Source organism: Solanum tuberosum, unplaced genomic scaffold (assembly GCF_000226075.1).
Source record: "Solanum tuberosum cultivar DM 1-3 516 R44 unplaced genomic scaffold, SolTub_3.0 scf00398, whole genome shotgun sequence".
NCBI classification, from domain to species: Eukaryota; Viridiplantae; Streptophyta; class Magnoliopsida; order Solanales; family Solanaceae; genus Solanum; species Solanum tuberosum.
In genome coordinates, this window is record NW_006239318.1 from 405,735 (window position 1) to 427,688 (window position 21,954).

The 21,954-nt window shown below is 32.7% G+C and overlaps 2 protein-coding genes across 3 annotated transcripts in view; one reads left to right on the forward strand and one right to left on the reverse strand.

Moving 5' to 3' along the window:
• Positions 1-433: 433 nt before the first annotated feature.
• LOC102579268 (dnaJ protein ERDJ3A) lies at positions 434-6,048 on the reverse strand. Of its 2 annotated transcripts, XM_015302952.1 has the most exons (8): positions 5,962-6,048; positions 5,833-5,928; positions 4,635-4,690; positions 3,109-3,182; positions 2,182-2,735; positions 1,757-2,098; positions 1,276-1,629; positions 434-1,165 (listed from the first exon to the last, which is right to left on the reverse strand). In XM_015302952.1, the coding sequence occupies exons 2-8, from the start codon at positions 5,920-5,922 to the stop codon at positions 878-880; spliced, it is 1,758 nt and encodes a 585-aa protein (XP_015158438.1). In that variant the 5' UTR covers positions 5,923-5,928; positions 5,962-6,048; the 3' UTR covers positions 434-877. The 2 variants fall into 2 exon arrangements, with proteins under 2 accessions (XP_015158438.1, XP_006362374.1); XM_006362312.2 differs by having other exon boundaries at positions 5,833-6,035.
• A 9,676-nt stretch (positions 6,049-15,724) lies between these two features.
• Positions 15,725-21,954, forward strand: part of LOC102579595 (importin-11) — a 20,215-nt gene continuing 13,985 nt past the window's right edge. Inside the window, exons 1-6 of the mRNA XM_006362313.2 lie at positions 15,725-16,159; positions 16,262-16,371; positions 17,849-17,921; positions 18,128-18,189; positions 20,004-20,145; positions 21,580-21,798. Coding sequence (XP_006362375.1) covers positions 16,019-16,159; positions 16,262-16,371; positions 17,849-17,921; positions 18,128-18,189; positions 20,004-20,145; positions 21,580-21,798 — 747 coding nt within the window. The 5' untranslated portion in view covers positions 15,725-16,018. The remainder of the gene's footprint in view (positions 16,160-16,261; positions 16,372-17,848; positions 17,922-18,127; positions 18,190-20,003; positions 20,146-21,579; positions 21,799-21,954) is intronic.

The following is a 21,954-nucleotide window of genomic DNA, read 5'->3' on the forward strand; positions in this document are numbered from 1 at the left end:
AAATTCAGTCTACACAACAGAATCCACATAATGAGTATACATTCATCATATTAGGTTATACTCAATTAAAATGTTAAATAATAACTAAAAATTCGTGTTTACTGCCTACCATCATAGTATATAATGATTTTATTTTTGTGAAAAAAATTAAAGCTTTAGTTGTAATATATCAAGATGTCTCGATAATGTTTTAATTAAATAATAATGATTAATTAACAGACTCAAAAAAATAAATGAAATGAACTCTTGACAGTATCAAAATAAAAATTACAAATCAAACTACATAGTAAAAGCAAAACATTCAATTACTGTAAGGGCAAACATCTTTCCATACAAATGTGTATGCAAAATCATAGTTCTTAAATATGTATTATATAGGTGGTTGGGTTCAGTTTTTGTTGATTATTTATAAAATTTAAAATCAAACTAAAACTAAACCATGAAATGTCCTTTTTTCTCTCATAGAAATCTTGATCTTAAATCAAGAAAACTTGTCTTAACATGTTTTACTACTCACAAGTCCTAATTAACACAACTATCAAAATATTGATTGATAGTTTATCCATCGACAAAGTAACAAGCCTAACTAGTCTGATTATAAGATTATATTATACATGAAAAATTGCAATAGACTTGAGAAACCAGACTATAGAAACCTTGGCACAACGTACATGCTATACTGTAAGTTCAGTTCAGTTCAGTTGTATGCTGCTGTTATGTGCATTTCGTTAACCAAAAGAAAACGAACCCTTCTCTGGCAACGGTTAATAAACTTTGCTGCTAAATCCACTTCTTCCAGCTCATGACAAAGGGCTGGCTGTACATGTTTTTCAGATCTCAGTATTTTTCGTTTCCACTGAAGTTGGCTCCTAACTTTTTACTTTGCTACAGGTTTCTGTCTGGTGTTGGAAAATTGTACGTCCCCACTGAGAACGGAGCTAATGAAACTCTCTGCATCTTCAGAAGTGACGTCTCCCTCAAAAACTGCAAACTTACCCTTCCGCGGCTTGTATGCAAGAAGGACCTTGTCTGATGATTTATATCCTGATTTGTCAAATGCATTCAAGAAAGACTGCTGCCTCGCTGCATCCAAAAGTGCATAGGAAACTGAATCTCTTGAGCCATAGGCTGTACTCTGTCGTCTTGATAATGACTTTTGAGAGACCTAAAGTTGGCAAAATTTGAGTCACAAATCAGTTAAATCGGTTGTATTTCATACCAGAGGAGAGTAAATCATAAATCACTGAACAAAGTCTATACAGTTGACAGACTTACCGATAATAGAACTTTTTCTAGCTTATCCCTTGCTTTAGATGACCTGAAAACACCAATCACACAAACAGGAGTTTTCTCCCCACAAATGTCATTGAAATTAGAGCCTGTCAGTACTGGTACTTGCTTAGCCTCTGCTTCGCTCTGCTCACTTTTACTCTGAGCTGAAGCTGCCTTCTTATTTTTCTTTTCAAAATTGTCCAGTAAACTACTTAGATCTTGAATTGCCGACTTTAGATCTTTTACAGAGATTCCTGTTCTCAAAATCTGTTTCTCCCCATTAGATAGCCAGCTAACAATGGCAGGAAGAGCATCAACACCCAACCTTCGGACAGCAGGATCAGAAGAATCACGAACCTATTAAACACGACACAGGCTTTAGTAAAAAACTTGCAAAGAACAAATGCAGTCATGTTCAAATCCAAATTCAAGTTGGTACAGTATTTAACTAATCATACGGACAAGTTTAGTCATATATTCTAACCTGTGCATCATAGAAGACAAAACGATTTCGATACAAGCCACTAAGAGCACGCCAAATAACTGGAGTATCTTTCTTTGTTGAGAGAAGCATCACTTTGGGTAAACCTCCTACAGTCTGGGAAACAAAATCAAAGTGGTCCAAATCTACACGCTTTGAGAATCTAGGAAGATGATCATGGCAAAAACTTTTCACCCTCTTCACATCTAAATCATCACTGTACTCCATCAACGCACCATCCCCACTTGATTTTAATGAATACACAAACAATCTTGGCACATTGCGAGGATATATGCCAAGACCCTTGCAAAAAGATGCATCAGTTTCACAGTTTATTCTCCCCACCTATCACAGTAAGAGCACATCAGTGGAAATACAGTAATGACTAGAGTCTAGAAGTATTATGATGTAAGTAAAAGGATGCATACCTTCATTGCCCCATCCAGTGAGCTTGCAACTTCTCTGATGACAGATTCATAATATTGGATATCTCTTGATGTAGATGTATGAGAGAGTAATAGCCAAGTCATTCCTTTATCAGATATTTCTTTCTTATACATCTGCGAGTTTACAGAAGGGATGCTCTTGCCAGAGTTCTTGGTTCTAGACTGAGACCTGCCTGAACCACCAAAGCCACTAAAACCCCCAAATTTACTCCCACCTCCCATACCACCCCCAAACTGACTCCCACTTCCCATACCACCCCCAAACATGTTGGAGAATATATCATCTAAACCAAAGCCAGAAGAGCTTTGGCTGCCAGGACCGCCAAAGGAAAATGAAAATGATTTTGCACCTCCTTGTCCACCACCCATACCACCTGGCCCGAAGTTAAACCCACTTTGTCCTGGTCCACCACTTGTAAAGTATGTATATCCACCATGATCTCCAGCGCCTCCAGCATCAAATCCAGGAGCTCCCTTCTCATCTCCATATAGGTCATAGTTTTTCCTCTTATCTTCATCGGACAGAATTTCATAAGCTGAAATTTGATAGACAAATAATACAGATAGTTAATAATATTGATCATCAAGCAAGCAAACACCCAGAGAAAGAAAATGCATGCTGTAACTAGTTGCACACATCAAGATAACTCAGATTGTATGGGTTTTAACCTTTAATCACCACCCATCTTTGGATCTTAGATAAAATCAAACCTACCTAGCACCTTGAAGAAAGATAAGAAAAACAACACCATCTTTGGATCTCAGATTCTAGTGATAACTTTAGCAAGAATTTTAAAGAAAATAGCAAAAGCGGTTCTTTTAATTTCCTCAACTACAATTTCTTTCTTTCCTCTTTTTGATAATTGGCAGAGTGCTGAAAAGGAAGTTAGAAATCAGAAGCTGTTATACCGTTATTAATCTCAGCAAATTTCTCCTGTGCACCCTTACTTTTGTTCTTGTCTGGATGGTATTGGAGTGAGAGCCTGAAAAGGAAGAAGGATAAAGGAGAAGATTAAAAGGACAGAACATTAATTGCAGGAAAACTAATGCAGAGAAGTTCAACAATTGAAAAAAATCAGCAAAATTAAATACAAGCAAATTTTTTTAAAAAAACAGCTTCAGACAAAGTTTCACCTTGAAACCCATAGAATCTAATCGACCATGAGCATATTTGCAACTCTCATATTGCAGGATCCGAATTTAAGGAAAATACCAGTAACCTACTTCATGCTGAGAGTAAAGAGGCCATGGAAAAAATTGTCAATATGTTCCTTTACCTTCAAATTTATAGTCTTACTTCCAACTACTTATCCTGTCCCATTCCAAGACAATGACAAGAATAAGTAGTTAAGACCAATTGGATCAGATTGATCAATACTAAGGTCATTTGTTCACGGGCAAAACAAGCTATGTTCAAGTTCAACCAACGTTGTTAAGGGCCTGTTTGAGGTAGGCTTAAGCCCCAAAGCTACGTAAAGTTCAGTTTGGCATTTCTCCTCCGGCACCAAGGAACTATGGATGAGCCTTATTTGTATAGTCTCAGCTTTTAAGAGGGAAGCATTAACAAATAAATGTAGTTGGCAAAGTGATTCATTAATCATTAGCAGAAAGTTTTGGATGAATTATTGAGTGATAAACTGATAATGAATAATAAATTGAAGATTTACCATTAAAACTAGTTAATGAGAACTTAAAACTACTTCTTTACATCTAAACAAAAAATTGAAATGGTTGATAAATTAGAAATAACATGATTTTTCACTCTACATACTTTGTTTAGCTATAGAAATAATATCTTTATCAAATTTATATATGTCTTTATATTGTTTACTTATATAAAGTATCCACATTTTTTGTTTTTCCATTCATTCTAATTGTGCTTGCACTTAAAAGCCTAGCACTTGTCCATACTTTTTGTCTCTGATATTTCAATCATAGTTCTTAGCTTATTGATGAAAACATCCAGTTATTGCAGGCCTAAGATTCTGGATCCTTAGGAAAACTGTAATTTTAAAGTTATGAAGAGTCCTGCTTTACTATCATCACTAAGAGCCCAGAAATTAACATATACTCTGCACTCTCTTGGTGTGTCACTTGTAGGGGTTCATCCCAGAAGCATGTAAAACATGAATAGAATTGAAGGCCAAACTACAAGTACTCTAAGACACGTGAAAGTTTGAAGCACAAATAGAAGTACTTGGAAAATACTCATCACCACTACAAATCCTCAAGTTAAGGTAATTCCTACCAACAAAGAGACATCAATCATGGCAGAACCTCCAGTAAAACATGTAGGTAGGATAACAGTTGATATAGTTATGCCAAATTTTGGCCAAGAGAAACTTGACTACTGGATGGTAAGCATGAAACAACAAAAGCACAAACATTGAGATTTAAAGAAAAAATGATAATGGAAAAAAGATGAGCGAACATACTTGTGAAAAGCTTTCTGGATCTCACGCTGACTTGCGCTTTTATCAACTCCAAGCACCTGGAATAATTCAAAATCATTGTTAACCATGGAAGATGAGGTAATCACTCTGCATGGACACTCAGGATATATAGCTATTCTAGCATTATGAACCGTCACATAGTTAAATCTTTAGGCTTAACAATACCAAATATTTCAGGTTTATTTTCTTAAAACTAATAAACACGCGAGGATCAGAACTTTTTCATTTAGTCTCCATTTTGAAGAATATAAACAAAGTGATCAATTTGAGATTTCAGTACTTGCCACACCTAACTTCAAACGGTATTTTTGCGGTTCCTCTTTACATTGATTGTCTTTGTGCCACAAAGATGTGTGTATATATCTGCTACACTTTGTGCCACAAAGATGTGTGTATATATCAGCAGTAGCAGACGAAAAATCTGGGTTAACAATGAAACCCAATGCATCATGACTATTTTATTTTTTCAGAATCCATCATATGCATATCAGCATACTGGGAGTTTCTCCTTTTACATTCTCATTAAACTTTTACATATCATTTAAATATGAAAATTACATAAAAACAGATATTATTCCATTGTCAAATCAATAATACGTCTGCTTCCCTTCTTCTTTTTTTTTTTGAGGATATCGTCTGCTTCCCTTCTTTCTAAGGGACAATCCTTCATTTACTCTATTTCCTAGTTTCAAAACAGAATTTCTCAATTACAACATTATCCTAATATACAAAAACTGGTTAAATTGAGCAATTCCAATAAACCCCAAACAAAACCAACGGACAAATAAAAACAAAAAAATCAAAAACATCACGAAAACTCAATCACCAAAGGGGTACCCTTGGCATAGCTAGTAAAGTTGCTGTCATGGGTTCAAAAGTCGTGGAAACAGCCTCTTCCATAAATACAGGACAAGGCTGTGTATAATAGACCCATGTACAAAGCCCGAAGCTTTAATGCACCGGGCTACCCATGAAAACCCAATCACCAAAATCAGTTCAAAATCTAACAGTGAAAATTTAAATCAATTAGCCCTCAAGATGCTCAATCAATGTAGTTAAAATCCTCTATATCCATTTCAAATTCCACTATATTCGGGCCTAATTCATGCCAATATGAAAAATACATATATCATACATAAATTCAAACGGGAAAAAACAATAAATAGAAAATCATACATACCTTATAAGGATCAACGGTTTTAGATTGTACGTTGAGAACAAAGAGTGATGCACATAGAACAATGGCTATCGAAATTTGTCGGGTCTTCATAGTCGGGTCGATTATTCGGATCCAAATACAACTTGTCGGGTCGATTGTTCTTCAGAAATCGTAGTAGTGAATTTGAGAGACATACATGATGAAGAAAACGAAGAAGAAGAAGTTGGTCTTAATAGATTTTGCGGGGGTTGGGGAATGTTCCAGATCATTCGGCTGTTTTTGATGACGTGGCATTTGTGACAGCGCTACACGATTTTTGGCCAATCAGATTTTAGATTTCTCCATTATGTTGTAATAAATATTTATTTATTTATTTATTTTGATTTTAGTTTGCTTCCCAAATTTTCCATGTGACAGAAACAATTTGGAGAGTTAATTAAAATAAGGGGAAATTATGCCATTAAGCAAATATATACTAGTTAATTACCTAACATAGCTACAATTTGTATTAATTATAATTTGGAACTTATTTCTAGCTATAATTACATTCTTTCTCGCCTCTCGCCTCTCTCCTCTCTTCTTCTTCCTCTCTCTCGCCTCTCTCCCCTCTCTCTGGAATTTCGCTCGCCACTCTCCTCCCTTTTCAGTCATCTCTCCCTCGCCTCTCTCCTCTCCCTGCCTAGTCTCTCTCTCACTACTCTTTTGTCAATCTCTCTCTCACTTTATACAAACACAAATGTATAATTTGTATTTGTATGAAGCGAGAGAGACGTGATATAGAAATACAAATACATATTTCTCCTCCCTATACACTTATAATTATACAAATACAAATTTTCACCCGCCCAGTTCTCTTTTTGTCTTTCTCTCTTTCTCGCTTTATACAAACACAAATGTATAATTTGTATTTGTATGAAGCGAGAGAGACGTGATATAGAAATACAAATACATATTTCTCCTCCCTATACACTTATAATTATACAAATACAATCTTTCCCTACCCAGTTCTCTTTTGCTTCTCTCTCTCTCGATTTATGCAACACACAAATTATACAAATACATGTATATTTTGTGTTTGTATAAAGCGAGAGAGAGAGAGATTGGATATACAAATTCAAATGTTTTAACTTAATTCAATTGTATACGAAATACAAATTGAAATGTTTTAACTCGATTCAATTGATATAAATTCAAATTATATGCAAATATACAAATACAATAATTGATACATATACATAGTATTTACATATATACAATTATGTAACTGATATACATATACAATTCACTTCTCTCCCAGTACTCTCTGCCCTCTCTCGCTCGCCTCTCTCCTCCCTCTCCCAATCTGCTCGCCACTCTCCTCCAATTTGTATGAAGATATATAAATACAATAATTGATACATATACATAGTAGTTACATATATACAATTATCTAACCGATATACTTATACAATTCACTTATCTCCCACTCTCTGCCCTCTCTCGCTCGCCTCTCTCTTCCCTCTCCCAATCTCGCTCGCCACTCTCCTCCATATAACATGTAGCTACAAATCGTAATCAACAAACTATAACTATGAAGCGTAATTAAGCTATTTTTGAGTGGCTATATGTGAAAATTAATAAGTAGTAGCTTAAATGCACATTAATTGTCCATTTCATGTGGGATCGACCCCAATTCTTAGTTGGGTTAATATATTGCTAACGATCATCTACTCTTCATTTTATGAGGTTTATTTGTCCGCTATTTTGTGCCTTTAAATTTTTTAAATGCCTTAGTTGATTATTTATTTTTTTGGGTAACAACCAAATCAAACCACACCACAATTTGACAATTTTCATCAACACCATACCTGTCATTTCTCTGATCTCATTCTGTTCCTGCCACTCTCCTCCAATTTGTATGAAGATATATAAATACAATAATTGATACATATACATAGTAGTTACATATATACAATTATCTAACCGATATACTTATACAATTCACTTATCTCCCACTCTCTGCCCTCTCTCGCTCGCCTCTCTCTTCCCTCTCCCAATCTCGCTCGCCACTCTCCTCCATATAACATGTAGCTACAAATCGTAATCAACAAACTATAACTATGAAGCGTAATTAAGCTATTTTTGAGTGGCTATATGTGAATTTTCCCCTAAAAAATTATATGGTTTTAAAGATATTTGAAGTTGTTAATTATTTTTTATGTCATTTCAAATAATATATATAACCTTTTTATTTCAATTTATGTTGCACATATGAAATTGGAGAGCCAACTAAATTTTTATATGAATTTTAAATATTTTAAATTTTAATTATTGTGTTTTATAGTACTTTTTTACATAATTTTTAAATATATAATCGAATATTTTTAAATTATTAATCATTGTAATTTATAGAACTTTTAACTTAATTTTCTAATCTATAACGTATTAAAAAGTAAGATAAATAAATCAAAATGATGAGAGTGCTAAAGTGGGACTCACACTCTTGGTTACAAGCTCATAGCTCAAATACACACGTTATGCATGAACTTATGTGCTTATAGCCTCTTATTCTATATAGAATACGATATTATTTAAGCTTGGATAAAAAAAATTCATTTTATTAGATATCAAGTATTTAGTGAAATAAAAATATTAAAATATAATTATTAAAATTTTCAATCAATTTCTTTTTACGTAGAGATGATAAAAAAATTTAAGAAAATGATAAGCATCTTTGTTGAAAGGTGTTATTCATGCCTCTAATTAAATTTAAATTTTAAAAAGGAGTATAAACAATTTTTTGAGATACACTTATAAATAAAATTAGACAGATATATTTGTGTTAAACATGGTCCAACACTACACTTTATACGTTTGAGCTCATGTTAAGAAAACAAAATTTAAGTATAATAATTTTAAAGGGAAAATTACATAAATGGACCATAAAATTTAAAATAATTACAAATTCATACTCAAACCCAAATTGTTAGATCTAAAATTACATAAATGGCTAGCCAGATCTATAATTGTTACGTAGACTGACTCCTAAAATATGTGATCCAAGTATGCAACAAATGATTACTAAGCAATGTGTATGTTTTGATTCATGTTACAATATTGAAAGATTACGTCAATCTTTTTTCAAAGCCTGTTTTTGTATTATATATTTTAACTAGTGAAATTGTCCGCAATACGCGCAATTTTTTTAATTAGTTGATAATATAAAATTTAAGATACATCTATGATAAATATAAAAATCAACTGATCAAACGTATAAGAAAAAGATGCATATAAAAAAAAAGAATAGAAGGTCCACATAGTTATCAAGAAAAAAATCCTTTCACACGAAAAAGAATACCTTCATATCATAGGAAAAATGAATATGTAACATTAGTCTCATAGGCTGTCCTTGCTACGTATATTTTGTTCACAAATAATTTAATTATTAAAATATAATAACTATTATTAATTTAATATATTTATCTGTAATTTGTATTATTCATAAAAGAAACACATTTAGTCTCAAAAGAATTATAGAATTTTAGTCCAAGAAAAGGCAATCTTAAAATTAAAAGTAGCAATGGAGGAAGGTTAGAAATCGAAGAAAAGAATTACTTGTCGTTTTAAAATAAAATCATAAAAATCTAATATGTTCATAGAAATCTATATAATAAAAAAATGAAAGCCAAAAATTGATATAACAATCAAATCGAAGTTATGTCATCGGAAAAAAAGATGTAGATTTAGTGTCACAATCATAGTTTGCGTTTGTAGTTCTTTTTTTAAATCATTCGGTACTTTGAAAGATATACGTTCATAAATTCATAGATATTCGTTCACGCGTGAGGTAATTTGTATTGTGAAAGGTCATTTAAAGAAGGAATTGAATTTTTATATCCCGCTCTCATCATATTCCCTAAAGAATCGTTTGATTTGTGGACAAAGTTATTTTGAAATTATAGTCAAACCTAAATTTATACCTCAACTAAATAAATTATAAATTTAGTTTCAACCTCTGATCCTAGATATTCTACCTTATTATTATACCAAACGAATAATTTACAACAATTGCCTAATAAGAAGGGACTATAAGTTTCAAATTCTCCAATTTTGCACAGATAAAAAAGTGTAGTATCAAGCACAAATTTAACACATTAAAACTAATTTACACATACAAATGACATGTTAAAACTAATTGCACGTACATGAAACATATTAAATCTGAAAAATGAAAAAAAAAACAAATCATAGCTAATAAATTCATTAATTACAAAGTTAAAGATAAAAAATGAAATGTATATAGATTTCTTCACCACGCCAACTTCATAAATTTTTGTATCTAATGGACAGTATAATAAAAAAGGCTCTTTGATTTATTGAGGAAAAAAGAAAGAAGAAAAAAACACATATGTCAACGAAGACTATACGTGCACTTTAGTTCAACATTTATTTTGTGAGGCTTTTTTTAAGGCCAATTAATTAGGACACTATGTATTGAAAAATAAAAAAGAAAAGGACATGTTATTCAAATAGAAAATGCAAGTAATTGGAGAGTTTTTGTAGCTGAGATATAATTAAATGTAATTGATGTGATAGAACTAATTTTAAGTATTCATCAAATTGTATAATGAAAAAAAATAAGGAAAAATCTCAAAAAAAAAAGAGATTTAAGATAAATTATTTTCTATGTCACAAAAAGGTGTCACATCATGTCTTTGTTTGCACTTTATATAAGATACAATATCTATACAAGACACAAAATATATATATATATATATATATATATTAATGATCGTAGTGTCAAGGTCAGCTTTCGCACATCTCGATGATCAATGTCACAGATACCTGCCATCTATCACCAATAACAACTACCATGTAATTCTGTCTATCAAGGCTAGGACAAATGGAAGAATCACCTAGTGTTTTCTTATGTTTTCTCCGAATTTTGAATCTGAAATCTCAAAATTCTCAACCACTTTATTGACCATTAAATCATACATTTGTGCGGTCAAACTCTATAAAATATGCATCCCCAAATTAATGAATTTACTCATTCTTACATTATGCACAATATCAAGTAGAAAAAAAGAAAGCACCAACCTATAAAGAATGTTGTGGCGTTAGTTGCTCCGGTTCACCGAGCCAAGAAGCTCCTTGCCAGAGCAGTGAAGTATTTAATTGGAATAGATTTTAGGAGAAAGGTCAAAAATGTCCTTAGGAACAAAAATGCATCCGTTTGTAGTTTGGTCCAAAAATGCTTTTATTGTCAATACTTTGGTCTAAAAATGCCGTTATTGTTATTTAATGGGTAAAAAAATGCTCATTTTCCAAATGAATATATTATTTATTTTATTTTTAACAGATTCTTTTTTCTAATAATATTTTTTTTAAAATTAGCAGATGTTTATCTTACTTCAATTAAATAAAAATGAAAATTTTTCTTATTTTTTTATAATTATTTTTATCGTAATATAAATATAAATTAATGATGGATATATTATGATATTTTATATATGACATATATTATATGTGAAAAGGGTACATGAAATTATTCTATTTTAATTGATAAAATAAAATTAAGAAGAAAAAAACATTTCATACATTTTTATTTGTTAAAGTGATTTTAAAAGATAGAGAACAAGAGCATGGTTCTTTAATAATATTTTAATCAAGAAGATGTGTTTAAAAGAAAAAATAACTAGGGAAAAAGGATAAATATACCCCCGAACTTTGGAAAATGGTATGCAGATACCCTTCGTCATACTTTTCGTCTATTAATTAGAGTCCTTGCCGTCCAATAACTAGTGCACATTTGCCCCTCCCACTAACGGAACACTCATTTTGTACACATGGCGCAATCCTACGCCTCAACCCGGATTGACAAATTATTTAACCCAAATTTCAAATACCCATAATAATTGTACCAAGAAACAAAATCTTATATAATATAAATAAACAAAGATAAAACTAATATGCTATTAAGCATAAGACCTACAACTATAATTTTTTATTTGTTAGCTTCGAACATGAGAATAAAGACTAAATATTTAGGCATGTAATATATCAATGATTAAATTCTATGTATACTAATCTACTTCAATTATCTACTTAAAAAATTGTCATGAAATTACTTCAATTGGAACAAAAACTAAACAAAAAAGAATTTATTTTAGAGGAAGAATAAATAATTTAAAATAAGAAGAGCTTTTATGCGAGATAGTTGTAGCAAACTATCAACCACTTTTCACGTCACCTCTTGACCCTTCTTCTATTAATTCATTATGATCTTAATTTTCAGAGATCAAAAACGATGAAATACTCTGAAAAAATTGTTGTTTGATCCACTCTGCTCACAACTTATTTAGATGAAATATTCTTCATTTTCAGAGATCCAAAAAAGACAATTGAAAATCGGATCGCACAATGAAATTTTTAATTTTCTTAGCCATCTATAGAATATTTTTATGAATTTCAATTCTGAATAGAGACATTGCAGATTTCTGATTTCTGATTTCCAAAATGTATACAAACAATTAAATACTACTCTTAGTAAAAAAAAACGGATAATTTAATATTACTATTAAATACAATAATTATTGTTAGTGGAAGATGGAAAGGCAGGAGGTTATCTAATTAAGCAGGTAAACGATTGGGTTTGGGAGAAGGCCAATTGACGTGTCATAATTGGCTGTGACAATGAAGAAGGCAAGGACTATTAATTGGGAAAGGAGAATTAATGTAATGATTGTTACCATTATCCAGGTGTTTAATTAGATGGAGAAAATAATTATTTGATAGTAATTATATACAGAGTATAAAAATTCAAAAACAAAGAAAAAATAGATAAATAGGTTTTTCGTTTTAGAGAGCGCCACATCAGCATGCCTAACATCCAACTTTATATATATATATTGATTGATTGATTGATTGGGCTTATTCAACGCGCACCTTAAAATGAATTATATTATTTAATTTAGTGGAGGAGATCGCTATTGTGATTGCATGAATCTCTTTTTCCTCACTTCCATCACTTTTTTTTGGTATCTAGGAACGAAACGACTTGGCAAATAAACATAAAGACACACAATAAAATGAGATCTATATGTGCTAGTGTTAAGGTTGAAGTTTAATAGAGTGAATTTTCTAAAAGAATTAACGTATGAAGGAAGAGAAAATTTGAATAGATTGTTGAAAATGTATATCAATTATGATTACATGTCAAAGTGTTGCAAAAATTACAAATTACAAAATCATGATAAACAACAATGCTATGTGATCAATCCAAAATTATATCCAAAGAATGAAGAGGAATACCATAACAAAAAACTTCAAAAAGAAAAAAGAAAAAAATCAACTTGTGAAAAATATAACAGATGAAGAAAATGAGGGAGAACAAGTAGAAAAAGGGCAACAAAATGAGAAATAACATACTAAATAATCAAAGAACATAAAAGGAGTCGGGAGAGGTAAATTGTATGAAAAATGTAGATAAGAACAGAAGTGGAACCTAAGAAAAAAGACTCAAGGAACATAAATGGTGGGTATCCTGAACAAGTTTGATGCACTGTCAATGAAGGAGACAAAAAATAATACTCCATAGGTATTCTTGTCCACTTTCTTTAGGTCTTAGCAAGACGAACCATGAAATTCATATGTATATATTATTTTACACGACTTAGATTTTAGTTAATTATCTTAACTATTCACCTAAGAGAAGTAAATTGCCTAACACATTTCAACAAAGAAGTAAAGAGCAATTAGTAAAGAACACACTATTTTTACGTGAAAATCCAGGGGTCACAAAGGTGTAAAAAACACGACTTGTACCTCTACATTATTTACTCCCAACTGCACTAAATCACAATGAGTCGTTCAACAAAATATTACAAACCTATGTAACTTAAGGAATTATAATTATAATTCATAAATGTCACAATCAACTAGATTATCGAACGTACTTCAAGTTATAAATTCAAATTACAACTCTTACAATCCTAAGAGCTAACTCTAATTCCTAAATTCAAGTTATGAATTTAGATTAAAACTCTTACAATCCTCGGAACTAACTCTAATTCTTAAATTTTAACACAAACCTTCCAAGGTACCTGTTCTCAAGTCTTCGAGTTATCTCAACTTAAAGAGAACACTCATAATTCAGTTTATAACTCATTGAACTGAGATTGCATCAACATTACAACTCAATGAAAAACTCTTAATACATAAACTCTGTAATAGGACCTGGTCTCTCAATGTGTTCCTTCAGTTTGCTAGTAGCACTTGTGAAGTCAATTTTTCAATTGGTTTTGCTTTGTAAGTGCACACGTATTATGAACAACTTCACTTTATTTAAGCAAGAGTTGTTCTTCACTTCAAACTCCATCTTAACTCAAACTCTCTAAGTACTTTGAGTTCTACTTCAAGTGAGACTCCTTCAATTCAAACCTCTTGTCGCTTTAGACTCTTTCTTCAAATCAAACTCCTTGATTCTTTTGTGTTGTAGTTAAACTTCAATTCTTCAATTCAATACATTTTTTTTGAGTTTATAAAAATATAACATTATCTGTTTCTTGATTTCTGCATACTTGTCTTTATTTATTTTATAATCTTGCTACGAATTTAGCTCCTTGTGACAATGTATTATTGAACTAGCTTCACTTACATGTTCATATTACTATGCCAATAATCAAAATTGCATAGAATCCAACAATATCCTCTCCTACTTCCGTTCAAGAATGAGCATCTTTTGAAGCATTTCTTTAAGTCTCTGGTGCTCCTACTTTATTTGCTGGCAATTCAAATACTGCAATGAACTTAATAATATTTCGCTTTGTTTATCCTATCAATAATGTTATCTCAAATCGTGATATATCTAAAATGTATAAAATATTTAGAACTGTGAGTCCCAATTAGAATGATTTTGATTAGTTCATTAACACGTGGAACACACACGCCCCTTAGGACACTTTCACCATCAATCATTGCCTCCTTGGCCCTTTCTTGCAAGACCTTTTCATAAATCTTGCTTAACTTGAATATCCTCAAATTATCTATCCTTAATCTAATCCACAAATAAAAATCTAACTTGCACACGAGCCAATACCCCATAGGATCCTGGCAACTCAAGCTTCGTAAGACTATTAGCTAGAGTATAAACCTCTCTAGCTAATAGATACTTTGTAACTTCTAAACAAGCTAGGGTATCCATGCTTTTAAACTTACATCAATCATCAAATTGATCTTATTTGAATGATATAAGATAGTCACATTATATTCTTTTAGTAACTCCATTCACCTCTGTTATCTCAAATTAAGATCCCTCTAAGTAAACACATATTGTAGGTTGCAGTGATTAGTGAATACTTTACTGCAAACACCATAAAAATAGTGCCTTTAAATTTTTAGATAAAACATTATAATTGTCAGCTCAAGGTTATGCGTAGAATAATTCTTTTCATGCACTTTCAACTTTGTTAAAGGCATACACAATGAATTGTTCATTCTGCATCAAAACAACACCCATATATTAATGTAAAGTGTCGCAATAAACAACATCTTTACCTTTCACGGGAAAAGAAAAGAAGAGCGGATGTATGATCCTTAACAACACCAATATTGAATGTATGATCCACTTGAGGTCTTTGACAATTTCGTTGCTTTAAAATGGTCATATCACTTATACCTTCCTTTTACATCTATCCATAATTAAGTGGATCTTTCACGATAAAGTATTCAACCTTATGTCTTTCATCTAGATCATAATGAAGAAAAATCACAGCGTTTGCTTTATCCTGACTTGACGTTTCATTCTTATTTACTATTTTTATATTTTTTCCTCTCATTTTATAACATTAACCTAAAATTAATTTTACAATTTGTAATTCTTTTATTCATATTTAAACTCCATCACTATGGAGCACTTCCTTCCAACAAAAAATCAAAAAAAGAAAAGAAACAGATATAGAAGTTCAGCTGTGAGCCTCTGACCATGCCAAATAGTGAAGAGGTTAACAAAACTCCAAACCTCTTTCCATTTTCTTCTCCATTTTTTTTATATACAGACAACTTCTCCTGCATTTCCATTCCTATCAGATCGTTAAGCAATCGCCATTTCCATCCAAAATCCTCCGCAAAATCTTCCATTTTCTCCCTCCTCTACTCCGCTGCTGTTTGACTCAAAGAATCGACTCGGTATCAACTCAGTGCTTGAACTCATCCGATTGGTTCAGCCATGGCTTTATCAGCCTCCGACCTGCCGGCAATGTATTCGTTGCTGACTAATTCACTCAGCGGCGAACAAAGCGTGCGTAAACCAGCTGAAGCAGCCCTAGCTCAATCAGAAAACCGGCCGGGTTTTTGTTCTTGTCTTATGGTAATTCTTTCCCTCTTTTTTACATTTGATTTTTTTTATTTTAGGGTTTTTGAAGTACATTGGATGATAAGTTGTGGAATGGTGATGTTTTTAACATTGTAGGAAGTGATTACTGCTAAGGACTTGGCGTCTCAAGTGGATGTTCGATTAATGGCATCGGTCTACTTCAAAAATAGCATAAATCGGTATTGGAGGAGCAGGCGTGATTCCACGTGAGTTATTCACGTTGATTTAGTTTGTTACTCAGTTGTGCATTTTGTGGGTTTATTGAATACAAGTTCTTTTTTCCTCCTCCTAATCTTCAATTGTTGCATTGTTCTGTAAAACTATGACCAAGATAGTGTCATCCCAGTTGTATCTGGAAATCCATAGTTTAGTGGAGAACAGAAAAAGAGTAATTTATTCCCCAAACACACATATATATGTATGCATGTTTGTTATATGTGTATCTGTATGTATGTATGTATGTGCAAGATAAGTTAGTGTACTCCCCATTATGGGATTCCTTCGAAATTGCTAATGGATATGATTTGTTTTCAAATTCTGGAAATTAAAGGATCGAGATGGAACAAATTGTAGGAATCCTAAGAATTGTTGTACTCCTTTTATTCCAAAATGTTTCCATCCTTGAAAATCTTCTTATGTATGTATATTCTATATGTGTATAAGTTAAGTTAGAGTACTCCCCATATTTTACAGAAAAATCTTTTGAAATTGTTTTCTGGACATGACTAGTTCTCAAATTCTGGAAAGCTAAAGGATCCAGATGGAATGAACTCTAGGAATTTATTACACTATTAACCCGAACTGGTCATGTCCTTTGTAAATCTTTGTCCTATTTACTGCAGAAATTCCCTATTCTAAATGATGTCCTAAATTATCTTTGACTGAATGGTTATTTGTTCAAGGAAATGGACCACAATTTTGGGACATCTGAAAGGAGAATAACAGACTGTAAATTTGAGATTGATGAGTATAAGTTATTAGCATATTTTCCTTCTTCATTGTCTAAAGTAAAGTCATCAATCAAAGAAAATGGTCAGGTTATATTGTTCAGTGAAGGAATCATTCTGAATGCACTTTAACTTATATAATTTATTTCCAAGAAATTTATCAAAAGAAATGACCCATGTACGACTTACAAGGTAATATTAGTTTGAAACTTGTCAAAAAATGAAAAAATAGACAGTGTTATTTGGGATATCAAATTATGTGTCTTTCCATCTATGTGGCTCGAGCTCTTCAAAAATGTCAACAGTTGTGTGTTGGATTCTCCAAAAGTAGTGAATTTTTGAAGAATCCGACAAAGGTGCATCATCAGAAGTGAAGAGTCCCGCAACTTATCTTTCATAATGCAGACAAATGAAATTCTATGATAAAATAAAATTATGGAAGTATAGTTACAAATGCAAAGGAGGTCAATGTGTGGGAAAAGAGGATGTCACTGTCAAGATGATGATGGAAATTTTCAGCAATCGCCTGCAGTAAGATAGGTTATTATTCAATTTTGGTGGCTTGATGCAACATATGAATGTGGATTGAATTTTCAGATTGCTTGTTCTTCCCACGACTCTAGCTCTGATTTGCCTTTTTATGTTCCATGTGTTGTGATTTCTCCTTCCTGCATGTTTATATATTTGTATTACTGCTGTAAATGACTATTTGCTTATCTCTGGAACATCTTGACAGGGGAATTAGCAATGAGGAGAAATTACATTTAAGACAAAAGCTGTTGTCACACTTGAGGGAAGAGAATTACCAGGTGATGCAGATTTATGTTTGGTTTTGTAATGAGCATACAGATAGCTAGAGCTCTCTTTTTTTCTCTGAAAATTGTCATCCCCGTTATCGACATTTGTTGCTTCAACTGCTCTCACTACTTAGAGATCTGAATAATATTGTCATTGGTGGACATATTTGTAAGTGCTTTCCTGATTTCTCAACTGGGTGCGTGATTGCCTGGTGCAGATTGCCCTTACATTGTCTGTGATCATCTCAAAGATTGCTCGGATCGATTACCCTAAAGAATGGTATGGTGTTCTCCATAACTATTCAAATTACAATAGATTATTGAAGAAGAACTATTTTATTCTTTTGTCTTTTATGATTATTATCTTGACTTCTTAGATTCTTTTTAGGACAAAAAGAGATTATAAAAAGAAATATGAAATCACTAGATGTTGGGGTGAACATTTTAGATGTCTAAGAGTTAATCCCTAACCGACAGTTACAAGGCCCTTTTGTCTGGGATAGATGCGGCCTTGAAGTCTCCTTGCTCATTCTGAAGATTTAAATTATTCTGGTGAAAGGATTTTTTTGCTTACCCACTCTTAATATGAGATCAGCTTTTTAACTGGTCATTTCACATATAATTCATCTGACAAAGCTCATTTTCCCGCATGCCTTTAATTCTTTCAACCGATTTGGCAACTTTCAACTCTACAAAGTTAGGTGATTTACCAGGTTGACGTCTCACTTGGCCCATACCCTGAGCCGTCGACCAGAATTGAAATTCACTTGCTTATACTGTCAAAGCTATCTCAAGTTTCACAGGATGGTGATTCTGCACCATGTATATCAGCGAGAAATATCATGCTTCCGATTTCATTGGGATAATTTAAGGTGTAAATGCAAATCCAAATATGAATATAGCTCTAGTTGATAGAGCTGAAGAGTGGCTGGAGTCTCATCCAATAGGCCCCAGAGAAGTTAATGGTTTCAGTCTCTCAACGATTTTCTTGATTACCAGGTTGAATGTTGTTGATTTAAAAGGAAAAACTAAACCACTGATGTTTTGTTTTTGAATTGGTTCTTGATAGAACCAAGTTTCTACCAGCTTTTACATTTATGTGAAGCAACATGTAAAACAAAGGTCAACGGTCTATTCTGTTCAACAAAAGAAACTTATAATTTAATCCATCCTATACCAAAATTCTTGTTTTGATGCATTTGTCTGGATCAGAATTGAAGAGCGTGTCAAGGTGAAGAATTATCCTTAACAGTATTACTCTATATGGTTACGACAACACTTGTTTTTTTCCTTCTTCAAAAGTTATCCAACGTAAATAGATTGTCTGTTTAGGAAGAGCTTTACTTAGGGTTCTAATGCTTCTTAGTCCTCGATAAAATGCTAATGAATTGGTAATTGCTCTTCAACAAGAAAAAGAGCAAATGAAGGAATTACGGACCTAGATTGGGCCCTGAAGTTAATACCCATTTATATGATCCTTATAGACACTTACTAATGTAAAGGATCTATTCATTTTTACTCTTGACAAGTTTGGTTCTGTAGAGGTCCTTATTTCTCTTTTTTCTTTTTACTGCCAGTTTCACAACCATATCTTTTTTTTGGGGTTAAGTAGTATCACCACCAAATCTTAATGTTCGATTGTTTGATTTTATTTACAATTGTAGTGTTTTTTGTTATAGCTTATTATCAGCTATCAAATATTAACTAGCCAAGTCAAGCAGAAACAACGTAGTCAATTGCATTTGAATCAAATCAGTTGGTTTAAAATTTCCCGTGAAAGTATATTAAATAGCAATCTATGCATTTTAGAACTATAGTGCTCCACCTTGAGCTGTATGTTATGCTTTATCCACAAGTGCTATCCTGATTCAGTTTTGGTGGTCAAGAAGATTATCCAGTTGCTCTAGGTGGTTATACTAGAGTACTCTTGACTGCCCTAATCCCTAAGATCTCCCCCGGTCCTTAATGGGTTTGCTTCTCTATGTTTAGTTGGTTGTGTTCCGATATTTATAAAGAAATTTATTGTCTAAATACCTTTTTGGTATTGTCCGACTTCATCTATACACTAATCATTGATTTTGAATTCTCCTACAGGCCAGAGCTTTTTTCCTTTTTAGCACAACAGCTTCAATCGGCAGATATTCTTACTTCACATAGAATATTCATGATTCTTTACAGAACCTTGAAGGAGTTGTCTACAAAGAGGCTTACATCAGACCAAAGGACCTTTGCTGAGGTGCTGTTGGTTGTCTTCTTCCTGCATACTTTTAATATCTTTGAGCACCAAGTGAACTTATGAAAAGTTTGAAGGTTTGGTAGTGCATTAATATCTCCTCAACGCAACATGAAGTAATAGAATAATAAAGATATTTAGTCCTCACTTGTGAAGAGAACACTAAGAGATACGTGTCCTAGACTTAGCTAAAGATAGGACACAATGGAAGAAAAAGATCCATACAGGTGATAGCGCTACTTAGGGGTGTCAAATGGGCGGGTTGGGTTGAAATTAGAGATATTAAAATGGGTTGAAATAGAAATTGGGTTGGGTCATGACCCGCCCAAGTTTACTTTTGGCTCAAATGGGCTAAAAGTTGGGCTGGGTCATGACCCGCCCTATTTCAATAATTTTAACATATTGGTATTTAACTTTGCCACAATTTGAATTTCAACTCAAGAAAATTAAAAAAAAAAGTTAAAAATTGACAGATAAATCCTAATTCGTAAAAGATATAAAATAGATAGTAATCCATACCTTCAATATAGGTACATACACTATGTCAATGCAAATAAAGAGTCTTAAAACGGGTTGGGCGGGTTGCCTATAGTTGAGCTCATTTTTGACACCCCTAGCGCTACTAGTTGAAAGGTTTTAGACTTGGTAGAGAACTTCTATTATTATTATTATTATAATAATTTATATGCATATATTTTAACTTAATTTTTCACTTTTGTTTTATTTAGTTTGATGATGATATGTGCTTAAATGAAGAAGTGAGGATTCATATTGTTGACCCCAACTTGGTTGGACTGAGGCGTATTTGTTGTTGTTGGAGTCTTGTTTTGTCAAAATTAGGGTTCAATAACTGAGTTGTCTGTAAGAATCCAAATATTACATGGAATGCTTGCTGGTATCTATTTTGTAGAACCTTTCTACATTGTGTATAAATATAATATAATCTAAATTTAGTTTGAAGACAAGTATGCACATGCTTATATACTTGTAGATGCTTGTACATTGCATCTAATCATCAGCTAGTGTTGTTGCTTTTGTTATCATGAGGTCATCATATAATTTTACCTAGGTGTTAGAATGCCTACTCTTTGTCTGTGTAAAGCATACTTTTGCGTTTTATCAGTTCTTATTCTTTGGCACAGGCACAAGAAATTGCATGGGAGTGTAACTCTTAATGGCTGATATCCCTGCTTCATATGTCCAGTCACTTGCTGTTTTATTTTGCAGACTGCTTAGCTGACATCTCTTATTTTACATATTGGTTATTAGATGACAGCAGTTTTGAGTATCAAAGTAAACTATTATGTCCACGGTTTCCCAAATAATTTTCAGTCATCACATAATTGTCTCTTTGAGTCTGCTCTGGTCATAAACTTTGATATGATGGATTGGACTTGCTGAGGCGCCTCACTTGGTATTTCATGATCTTTTTAACAGATATGCACGCAGTTCTTCGATTATAGTTGGCATCTTTGGCAGACTGATGTGCAGACAATACTCCATGGTTTCTCAGCTCTTGCTCAAACCTTTGGGGGGGGTGCTGCTGAATTACATCATGATGATCTTTACTTAACATGTGAGAGATGGTTTCTATGTTCAAAGATAATAAGGCAGTTGATAATTTCTGGCTTTCCGAGTGATGCCAAAACCTTACAGGTATGGGTGAAAATTCATTCTTCACCCCCCCACCCCAAAGAGGAAAAAACATAAGAAAGATAAAGGAGGATTTCTAACTAATTCCCTTATTTCAGAGTAATTTATTGACTTTTTCTCTCTCTCTCTCCCCCCCCCCCCCCCCCTCTTCGCCGGGCG